Source organism: Thalassophryne amazonica, chromosome 1 (genome assembly GCF_902500255.1).
Source record: "Thalassophryne amazonica chromosome 1, fThaAma1.1, whole genome shotgun sequence".
NCBI classification, from domain to species: domain Eukaryota; kingdom Metazoa; phylum Chordata; class Actinopteri; order Batrachoidiformes; family Batrachoididae; genus Thalassophryne; species Thalassophryne amazonica.
In genome coordinates this window covers 93,676-105,727 of record NC_047103.1, presented here as the reverse complement: position 1 = coordinate 105,727, position 12,052 = coordinate 93,676, and the positions used below count along the sequence as shown (strand labels likewise).

The 12,052-nt window shown below is 40.8% G+C and overlaps 1 protein-coding gene across 1 annotated transcript in view; it reads right to left on the bottom strand.

Moving 5' to 3' along the window:
- LOC117521252 overlaps positions 1 to 11,576 on the bottom strand; it is a 56,095-nt gene extending 44,519 nt beyond the window's left edge. The window contains exon 1 of the mRNA XM_034182609.1: positions 9,560 to 11,576. Within this exon, the coding sequence (XP_034038500.1) occupies positions 9,967 to 11,172 (1,206 nt within the window). The 5' untranslated portion in view covers positions 11,173 to 11,576 and the 3' untranslated portion in view covers positions 9,560 to 9,966. The remainder of the gene's footprint in view (positions 1 to 9,559) is intronic.
- Positions 11,577 to 12,052: the final 476 nt, after the last annotated feature.

Below are 12,052 nucleotides of genomic sequence, written 5' to 3'. Positions count from 1 at the left end.
AATCACGAATAGTTTTCTTTTTCCAGACATTTTAGTTATTTCCCCCACATCATTTATATTTCATATAGTACAAACTTAAAGCTCACTCCACGGCTTAGCAGTATTATTATTTAAACTTTATTTAGCCAGTGGACAATCCTTTAACAGCTTGTTGCTGCACCCAAACACTACACAAGATGGACACCGGTGGATCACATTACACTCTCTCACAGGAAACAAAAAGAAAAAATGAATGGGAATGGATAAACACTGGTGTCAAATTTGTCAGCATTTTGTCTTACTTTCATATGTACCTGATGCTGATCATTAACCTTAATGTATTGCTCAATGATTCTTAATTATTTTAAAAGTGATGAAGCTGGTGCAATCCTAATTCTCATTGTACATGTAACTGATGATTTACTCCTTCACTTTGATGAATGTAAGAGCAGGGGTGGTGGCCAAGTGGTTAATGCTCTTGGTTTCAGTGCAGAAGGTTCCGGGTTCAAATCCCACCCCTGCCACATTTCTCCATGTAATGTGGAGTTGCGTCAGGAAGGGCATCCGGCGTAAAACCTGTGCCAATTCAACATGCAGATCCACCTTGGATTTGCTGCGGCGACCCCGAGTGCAAACAAGGGAGCAGCCGAAGGGACTTACTTACTTTGATGAATGTAAGGATACACTACAAATCTCTAAAACCACTTCATATGACCCTTGATTTTCCAAATTATTTTTTTGCTTAAACCTATTTCTGCTGTCAGCGTTGCTGTTTTTGTGTATTAACATGCATATTTTGTCCCATCAGGGGCGTGATCAGACCTCAACCTTCTGCGGTGAGATTCTGTGTATGTGTGGCTCTGACCACACCCACTCCTGGCCACACGGACTGAGGTGAATTATTCAAGCAGGTATTACTCAACTTGACTACAGCGATCATGCCTGGATTTGTCGACTGATGAGGTTTATACAGAACTGATGACCTTATTTGTACAGATGGTAATAAAAATAGACTTTGTGATACTGGCCATCAAAAAACTACTTCAATAGGTTTACTGACATCGGACCACAGTGATCACTGGTAAACCCGATCATAGCAAAGAACTAACCATAACCCAGGGGACAGATGTTTGTTGTGAGTGGATATGTGTAGAACAAAAATGGAATAAACAGCAAAGGACAGTAGCGCAAAAACACACATAATAAATCTTGAACAAAGAAGTCGGACGGACAACAATTATGATACACACAAAAAAAGTTACCTTAAACAGTTTTAGCAGCTGGTCTGCTCTGTGTTAGCCTGATCCTGTCAGATCTCAGAAGCTAAGCAGAGCAGGATCTGGTTAGTACTTGGATGGGAGACCTCTTTGGAACACCAGTGGCTGTGTGTGTTTCTCCAGGTAATGCTGGAGTTGCGTCAGGAAGGGCATCTGCCGTAAAACTTGTGCCAGTTATCAGTGCGGATCTGGCTCTATCCGCTGTGGCGACCCCGGACAAAAATGGGAGCAGCCGAATGGACAACGACAACAACCTTAAATACAACCCCTGGCAAAAATTATGGAATCACCGGCCTCGGAGGATGTTCATTCAGTTGTTTAATTTTGTAGAAAAAAAGCAGATCACAGACATGACACAAAACTAAAGTCATTTCAAATGGCAACTTTCTGGCTTTAAGAAACACTATAAGAAATCAAGAAAAAAAGATTGTGGCAGTCAGTAATGGTTACTTTTTTAGACCAAGCAGAGGAAAAAAATATGGAATCACTCAATTATGAGGAAAAAATTATGGAATCACCCTGTAAATTTTCATCCCAAAAACTAACACCTGCATCATATCAGATCTGCTCGTTAGTCTGCATCTAAAAAGGAGTGAACACACCTTGGAGAGCTGTTGCACCAAGTGGACTGACATGAATCATGGCTCCAACATGAGAGATGTCAATTGAAACAAAGGAGAGGATTATCAAACTCTTAAAAGAGGGTAAATCATCACGCAATGTTGCAAAAGATGTTGGTTGTTCACAGTCAGCTGTGTCTAAACTCTGGACCAAATACAAACAACATGGAAAGGTTGTTAAAGGCAAACATACTGGTAGACCAAGGAAGACATCAAAGCGTCAAGACAGAAAACTTAAAGCAATATGTCTCAAAAATCAAAAATGCACAACAAAACAAATGAACGAATGGGAGGAAACTGGAGTCAACGTCTGTGACCGAACTGTAAGAAACCGCCTAAAGGAAATGGGATTTACATACAGAAAAGCTAAACGAAAGCCATCATTAACACCTAAACAGAAAAAAACAAGGTTACAATGGGCTAAGGAAAAGCAATCGTGGACTGTGGATGACTGGATGAAAGTCATATTCAGTGATGAATCTCGAATCTGCACTGGGCAAGGTGATGATGCTGGAACGTTTGTTTGGTGCCGTTCCAATGAGATTTATCAAGATGACTGCCTGAAGAGAACATGTAAATTTCCACAGTCATTGATGATATGGGGCTGCATGTCAGGTAAAGGCACTGGGGAGATGGCTGTCATTACATCATCAATAAATGCACAAGTTTACGTTGATATTTTGGACAATTGAAAGGATGTTTGGGGATGATGAAATCATTTTTCAAGATGATAATGCATCTTGCCATAGAGCAAAAACTGCAAAAACATTCCTTGCAAAAAGACACATAGGGTCAATGTCATGGCATAGGGTCAATGTCAATGAGCAGATCTGATTTGATGCAGGTGTTAATTTGGGGGATGAAAATTTACAGGGTGATTCCATAATTGTTTCCTCAGAATTGAGTGATTCCATATTTTTCTCCTCTGCTTGGTCTAAAAAAGTAACCGTTACTGACTGCCACAATCTTTTTTCCTGATTTCTTATAGTGTTTCTTAAAGCCAGAAAGTTGCCATTTGAAATGACTTTAGTTTTGTGTCATGTCTGTGATCTGCTTTTTTTCTGCAAAATTAAACAACTGAATGAACATCCTCCGAGGCCGGTGATTCCATAATTTTTGCCAGGGGTTGTAGTTTTAAATGAGTTCACCATGCTGGAAGAGAGTTATTGAGGGCTGCCCCACTAATGAGATCTCTCAGAGAACAGACCCACAATGGATCATTTGATTGGGTGCATTGCAGCTGTGGAAAACCTTTATGCCAATTCTTATATACAATCTCCTATAATGATGACAATACAGTCAATATGGCTTGGGGCTCAGTGGTTATTAATTAGACGATTCCACCCGCCATTATTGACATTGTCAGTCTTTACTGGTTGGGCATGTTCCTTCAAAAATAATGGTATTACCTGGTTACAGGTAATACCATGATTCACATTCAGTGATGGACCTCTCTTTCAAACTATAGGCCGGTCTCACTGTTACCACACTTTTGATATTGCAAGTTACAAGTACAAACAATTTTTCCAGAGCTGAGACAAAAGCCGAGGTCTGACAAAACAGAGTGAGGTCAATACACGGCATGACAAAAAAAAAAAAACACAAAAAAAAACAGGACTATGAAGAAAGGCTGGAATACAAATTCAGAATCACAACAAAAAATGTGACGTGCTTAAGGCAGACAATGTGAGCAAAACAAAAGGGGCCAAACAAGAAATAATGTGACTAGTCTAAAAAGTGGAAAACAAGAAAACCTCTGATCATAACCAAAACTAGAACGGGAAAGATACTGAGTGATACATAACATGAATACAATAAACATGGTGAACAACCTATAAGTTGAACAGAGGATAGAAGATGAGCAGAAACAAAACTGTTGACTACAGAATAATGCAATGAATAACTGAAGATACCAAAAATGATAACCGAAACTAAAACCCAGGAAAACAGAACACAACCAGACCAAGAGACACTGAAGATGAATTAAAAGCAAAACCAGAGAATACATAATAACTACCGAAGATAACAAATACATGTTTGACAAATAAAATAAAAGCTAAAAGATAACCAGGAACGGAACTAGAGACTCAAGCATACAGAAAGAAAAGCAATAAATGACTGAACTGAAAATACAATAAAGAACCAAAACCCAGGAACCAAAGAATAATGCATAAACAGGAATAATCAGAACCAAACTAGAATAAGAATAATCAAGTGACAAAAATAAAAACAACTAACAAATCAGGAATGGGGCAAAGGGAAGGAAAAGAAAAGGGGAAAAATAAAAACAGGAACACAAACAGGACCGAAACCTGACACTTATCATTCATGTGTTTGTCTCATTACATGAATGATGAGTGGAGGTGACACAACACCTTAACCACTAGACCATCACAGGGGAGGTGATCTAGTGGTGGTCACTAGGTGGTCTAGTGGTTAAGGTGTTGGGCTTGAGTCCAGAAAATCATGGGTTCAAATCCCCACCTGACTGGAAAATCACTAAGGGCCCTTGGGCAAGGCCTTTAATCCCCTATTGCTCCCGGTGTGTAGTGAGCGCCTTGTATGGCAGCTAACCTGACATCGGGGTGAATGTGAGGCATAATTGTAAAGCGCTTTGAGCGTCTGATGCAGATAGGAAAAGCGCTATATAAATGCAGTCCATTTCCATTTCACATCTGAACTATTATAACTTGCTGGTATTAGCAAGTCCTCTCTGGACCACTTACAAATGGACCAGAACGTGGCTGCAAGATTTCTTATGCATTCATCAAAGAGGTCACACATAACATAGATTCTCTCCACCTTGCACTGGCTTCCCATACATTTCAGACTGCAATTTAAAATTTTGGTGCTGACTTTTAGAGCTCTGCATGGTCAAATGGCACCTTATATCACAAAACCTTTACACCCCTATGTCACAAGCAGTCCACTGGGCCTGTTGGTTGTGTCTAGGCTGAAGACAAGGGAGACTGTGCATTCAAGGTTGTGACACCTAAATTGTGGAATGCACTGCCTTTGGACGTATGCTCCGTGGACTCTGTTGCAATGTTTAAAGTGAAGCTCAAGACCCATTTGTACAGGCTGGTTTTTTACCTTGTTTTATATGTTTCTGCTATTCTTTATTTCTGTATCTTATGTGAAGCACTTTGTGATTTTTATCTGGGAACCCTAACCCTAACCCTCTTTTCATTCATACCAGCACCAAAGAAAACAAAAGCAAACCATAAGAAACAAATGTGCATGCAAAAAGTGAACATTTTATATATTTTGGCTTTACCTTGTCCATATTTATATGGATATTGTTGTGTAGAATTGTGCATGTTTAGCATTTCGTGACAAGTCTTATCATAGCAGGCTGATTCATGGAAAAGTACTGTCTTCATAAAAAGCATGACAGTGCTGGTCTGATCTCTATCGGCTCAGCTTCTTGCTCAGATAGCATATCTGCACATGTTGATAGGAAAGGTTTAGCAGCTCAGATGAAAATCTAGATCATTTTGTGACTCCCTTTGATAAGAAAACCTTAAGAATAAAATAAAAAAATATGTGAGGATTTTCTTGATGGAACAGGATGTTGGATGTGGACATCAAGAATTAACCAGTTTATAGCTATAATGATGTACTTCTTAAAAAATGTTTAAAACAAAACCTGTAGTGTAATTAGAGTACAACTATGAGGTGACAGCAGTATATGTGTGCCGCAAATCTATGGTAAAACTTGCATATAACTAAAACATATCAGTGGTTTATCTTTAGTTCAGCTTCAGCGTAACTGTTGTCAGCCTGTCATGTAATTAGAGTATAAAGGTGGGATAACTGTTCCAGAACTTCAGTAAACCTGATGTATATTAATGGTGTAACTGTAAAATAACAATGACATAAAACGAGTTGTACCTGTTGAGTTTTAATCTGTCCATCACCACCCATTGCTTTTTCTGTTCATCCTTTATCACTTCATCCGTCCATCCTCAGTGTCTTTTTTTTTATCAGCACAGTTCATCCCAGTGTCAGAACATGCAGAAACATCACGTAGGCATTAAGACTACCATGGCTGTCCGCCAGGAGAGTAACATGCTGGTGTCTTTGATGTTACTTCAAAACAAACCAGTCTTCTGGAAAAAAACAGGCAGAAACACTGCCGTCTTTAACATAAACTATAGAGCAGAGAAAAGAGCAATGGTAGCAATAACAGTGTAGGAAGCAACAGCAGTTATGACAGCAACAGAATTCATAAAAAAGAAGAAGAACAGGAGAGACAGCAGCAACCAGTGGAATGATGTTTGTCTGGTCATTGTCTAAATAATAAATTGAAGCATGTACAATGATCCCATGAATGAAAACATATCCAGCACAGTTGGAAAATGCAACACTAATGTGGAAAAATTAAGTACAACAGTGCGACAGTGGTGAGATGCATTCAAGGTGGAGGTGGGATTAGATCAAGGATCAGCTCTGAGCCCTTTCTTGTTGGCAATGATGATGGACATGTTGATGGATGGGATCAGACAGGAGTCCCCATGGACTTTGACGTTTACAAATGATATTGTGATCTGGAGACATTGAGATGTGCTCATCACTAACAACCCTGTGTTATGTACTCTGTTTACACCAATCACATATGGGTGGATATATGGATGTATATATATATTTATATATTTAACTCATATACATTCTGTACATTTTGTAACATTGTTATAGTGTAAAGTTTTTATTATATATTATTTGTTTTACTGCTCCATTTTATTTAATTTTTTTTCACAGATTTGTGTCTTTTATGTTAGCACCAAGTACTGCAGCAATTTCCTAATGTTGTGAACTTGTTCACTCAAATGGCAATAAAACTTTTCTGATTCTGAATGGACGTCAGTCAGAGCATGACTCGGCAAATGTGTGTAAATGAGAGGGAGCCCTGTGGAATAGTGTGTTTACAACGAGTAGAAGTGGTGAAGGTTGAATTTAAATACTTAGGGTCAACTATCCAAAGGAATGGGAAGTGTGGTAGAGATGTAACAACAAAAACATGAGGCAGAGCAAAAGATGCTGTGATTTTCTTTGGTAGCGACAACGACTGATTAGACATGAACATAGAGGAACATCACAGGTAGGAAAGGTGTAGAGACAACATCAGAGAGGCGAGATGGATATGGTTTGGACATGTCACCAACAGCCCAGTCTCACGTTTTTTTTTTTTTGTTTTTTTTTTTTTTGTGCTCCCGTGACGAAATTAGTCAAATTTACGTGACGGTTTTTTTTTTTTAAACTCACTATTCCTACTTCTACCCTGACCCTAACCTTCACCATAACCTAATCTTACTCTTTCCCCCCACCCTAACCATAACCCCCCGCTGCTTCAACTTTTAATTTCGTGCAGCCATCACGGAATGAATTAGAATTAATTTGTGCTGCCGTGACGAAAATGAGGCGCTTTTCTTCACAATATCACAAACCAATAGATTAATCAATCAATCAATCAATCAATCAATCGATTTTTTTATATAGCGCCAAATCACAACAAACAGTTGCCCCAAGGCGCTTTATATTGTAAGGCAAGGCCATACAATAATTATGTAAAACCCCAACGGTCAAAACGACCCCCTGTGAGCAAGCACTTGGCTACAGTGGGAAGGAAAAACTCCCTTTTAACAGGAAGAAACCTCCAGCAGAACCAGGCTCAGGGAGGGGCAGTCTTCTGCTGGGACTGGTTGGGGCTGAGGGAGAGAACCAGGAAAAAGACATGCTGTGGAGGGGAGCAGAGATCGATCGCTAATGATTAAATGCAGAGTGGTGCATACAGAGCAAAAAGAGAAAGAAACAGTGCATCATGGGAACCCCCCAGCAGTCTACGTCTATAGCAGCATAACTAAGGGATGGTTCAGGGTCACCTGATCCAGCCCTAACTATAAGCTTTAGCAAAAAGGAAAGTTTTAAGCCTAATCTTAAAAGTAGAGAGGGTGTCTGTCTCCCTGATCTGAATTGGGAGCTGGTTCCACAGGAGAGGAGCCTGAAAGCTGAAGGCTCTGCCTCCCATTCTACTCTTACAAACCCTAGGAACTACAAGTAAGCCCGCAGTCTGAGAACGAAGCGCTCTAATGGGGTAATATGGTACTACGAGGTCCCTAAGATAAGATGGGACCTGATTATTCAAAACCTTATAAGTAAGAAGAAGAATTTTAAATTCTATTCTAGAATTAACAGGAAGCCAATGAAGAGAGGCCAATATGGGTGAGATATGCTCTCTCCTTCTAGTCCCCGTCAGTACTCTAGCTGCAGCATTTTGAATTAACTGAAGGCTTTTTAGGGAACTTTTAGGACAACCTGATAATAATGAATTACAATAGTCCAGCCTAGAGGAAATAAATGTATGAATTAGTTTTTCAGCATCACTCTGAGACAAGACCTTTCTGATTTTAGAGATATTGCGTAAATGCAAAAAAGCAGTCCTACATATTTGTTTAATATGCGCTTTGAATGACATATCCTGATCAAAAATGACTCCAAGATTTCTCACAGTATTACTAGAGGTCAGGGTAATGCCATCCACAGTAAGGATCTGGTTAGACACCATGTTTCTAAGATTTGTGGGGCCAAGTACAATAACTTCAGTTTTATCTGAGTTTAAAAGCAGGAAATTAGAGGTCATCCATGTCTTTATGTCTGTAAGACAATCCTGCAGTTTAGCTAATTGGTGTGTGTCCTCTGGCTTCATGGATAGATAAAGCTGGGTATCATCTGCGTAACAATGAAAATTTAATCAATACCGTCTAATAATACTGCCTAAGGGAAGCATGTATAAAGTGAACAAATATGATTCAAACCACCGCAGCGCAGTGCCTTTAATACCTATGGCATGCTCTAATCTCTGTAATAAAATTTTATGGTCAACAGTATCAAAAGCAGCACTGAGGTCTAACAGAACAAGCACAGAGATGAGTCCACTGTCTGAGGCCATAAGAAGATCATTTGTAACCTTCACTAATGCTGTTTCTGTACTATGATGAATTCTAAAACCTGACTGAAACTCTTCAAATAGACCATTCCTCTGCAGATGATCAGTTAGCTGTTTTACAACTACCCTTTCAAGAATTTTTGAGAGAAAAGGAAGGTTGGAGATTGGCCTATACTTTGCTAAGATAGCTGGGTCAAGTGATGGCTTTTTAAGTAATGGTTTAATTACTGCCACCTTAAAAGCCTGTGGTACATAGCCAACTAATAAAGACAGATTGATCCTATTTAAGATCAAAGCATTAATTAATGGTAGGGCTTCCTTGAGCAGCCTGGTAGGAATGGGGTCTAATAGACATGTTGATGGTTTGGAGGAAGTAACTAATGAAAATAACTCAGACAGAGCAATCGGAGAGAAAGAGTCTAACCAAATACCAGCATCACTGAAAGCAGCCAAAGATAACGATATGTCTTTGACATGGTTATGAGTAATTTTTTCTCTAATAGTTAAAATTTTATTAGCAAAGAAAGTCATGAAGTCATTACTAGTTAAAGTTAAAGGAATACTCGGCTCAGTAGAGCTCTGACTCTTTGTTAGCCTGGCTACAGTGCTGAAAAGAAACCTGGGGTTGTTCTTATTTTCTTCAATTAGTGATGAGTAGTAAGATGTCCTAGCTTTACGGAGGGCTTTTTTTATAGAGCAACAGACTCTTTTTCCAGGCTAAGTGAAGACTACCTTACCTTCAGTACAGCTTCTACCTTGGCCTGCCACTGTTGTGTTTCCTGGCCTGCTAGGACCCATGCCTCAAATGCCTCCCAGAAAAGGCACCACATAGCCTCACTGAGTACCCGGAGAGCATGCAGGGATTGGTAGCAGTCACCTTTCTCCCCAAACATCGTTCTTGCAGTCCCCTCCTGGCACAGACCAGCTGTGACAAGAAGATCCTCAGCACCTGCATCTCTTGTGATCTTGCAAATTGCTCTACGGTAGTTGTGGGCTTGGTGGAACCCTCCTAGTAGCAATATGATATCACCAAACTCATCTCGGTGTTTATCCCTGATGGCCGTTGCCAACTCGTATGTGGCCTGGTCTCCAGTGATGATGGTCTGCTTGTCACCAAGTGCATGTGCTGTTTTGACTAAGCGCGTCATCTCATCCTTGAGAACAGCAGCATCTGTTGGGGTGCCGGGATAAGAGGCAGGTATGCAATGGTGCTGGCTTCCCGATGTGGATGGATCTCTGCACAGAATGCAGAAAATCCTGGTAATCGTCCTTCTCCTTCATAAGGGATATCTAGGAGCTGTGATGTTGTCACTGTTCTGCCTAGCCTCCATACCAGTAGTATATCTTCTGTACTCCCATCAGATTCAGTCATCAGATCATCCACACTTGTGATCTGGACCAGTGACCTTGACTTCTGCCTGTCTTTGGCAGAGATGTGACAGACTGTGGTAGGTGCATCAGGAATGTCATGCAGTGCCCTCTGTGTCCCAGAAGTGGGTACACATAGACCACGTGGCTCTCTGCTTTCACTGACTGGATTTTCAATTATGATAGCTGTAGTAGCATGGAAGCTGCCACCTTCTAATGTCGTCATCTTCCAATCCAGATTGTCTGTGGCAAACACATGGGGAGTCCTAGATGCATGTGTCATGTTCTCTGGAACAAATACACCATCCTCTTCCACCTGCTGCATGATCCTAGCACCCTGTGCAGTGAGCTGACGTTGCAGACGATCATAGCTGATCCCTTGTCCCACCCTGTTGCTAAGCTTGATCAAGGACTTGCTCCGTGTCTGGTTGTACAGGTGGTAGGCATTGGCTGTGCCCAGAGGGGTAGGGATGCCAGATACATGCTGCAACATTTGCTGAGACATGATGAGGGCTTTCTCTGCTGTCGACTGATCAACTTGTGCTCTTCCACTTTCAGCTAGTTCTGGCCCTTTGTCACAGAGTAGCGAGCTTGTGAAGTTGAACAGTGAATCAGGAACCAGGGTGCTGGCTGCTGTGAAGGAAATGTCTATTGCTGGTTTCTCACAAGTGTGCTGTTTACAGAGCTGGGAATCTGCCCACAGAATCTTTGCAGCTTGATACAGTGTACGTTGTTTCTCATCTACATACTGGGCTGCCTCTAGTTGTCTTAGCTTCTCAAGGGCATCACCCAGTGGGACTGTTGATGCACAGATGAAGCCTGATCCACTGGTTTGGTTGATAATGGAAATTCTTCTGCTGAACTTCTGTTCCAGCTTCCACTTCAGAGTGATGGCTCGGTATTTGTCTGCAGTTTTCACTCCATGCTCATGGAGATGTTTCCTGTACTGATCCCTCAGAGTTGTCACCAGGAAGCCAGACATCTCTTTGAACAGCAAAGGTTCAAGTTGTTCCACAAGTTGATTGAAGGCAATGTTGTACACGTTCTGTTGCACACTTCCAACCTGCAAGATGCTTCTTTTTGGCCAGTTGGTAGCTCTTCTTATTCAGGTACCAGTTCCTGCATCTAGCATGCCATTTGGGTGCCTTGTCTTCTAGCCATGTCTCTTCAGCAGTGTCTTTTTCCAGCCTTGTGAAGGTGCTGTCTTCTCGAGCTTCCATGGCTTCAATGAGCTTTACCTTGGAGGTGGGCTGAACTCTGAGAATTTTTTTCGGCAGACTGTTCTTGGCATATGATACACATTGTGTAATCTGTATTCCCACACTTCGTGGTCTTCTTTAGTGACAGGGAAACATCTGTCACGTCCTTGCCTGCCTTGGCTGCCATCTTCAATCAGGGACCTGCAACACACAGAGACAGCAATCCATGTGACACCCACATCACCATAAAGCCAACATAGCGATATCAGTGATCAGCCACACTGTACATGTACCTATCTTGACAGTGATCACCCGAGTGTATATCTTGAAAACCTATACGTATTTTCTGCCCTGAAAACAAGCTAAATTGTTTTCTATCATTACATGAATGTCATGTGTACACTTATTCCATGTCCTGAGGACACAGATGTGTGTACACCCAATTCTGCAAATAGAATTTCCTGAAAACATGCATGAAACACAGTGAAACAGCAACGATATACCCACAATATGAGTAATTATTGGGTATATTTATTTGCCTTCACATAAGACGATCTGTTGCAGACATGTTGGGGTGATATAAAAAAAAAAATCAATTTTATTTATATAGCGCCAAATCACAACAAACAGTTGCCCTAAGGCGCTTTATATTGTAAGGCAAAA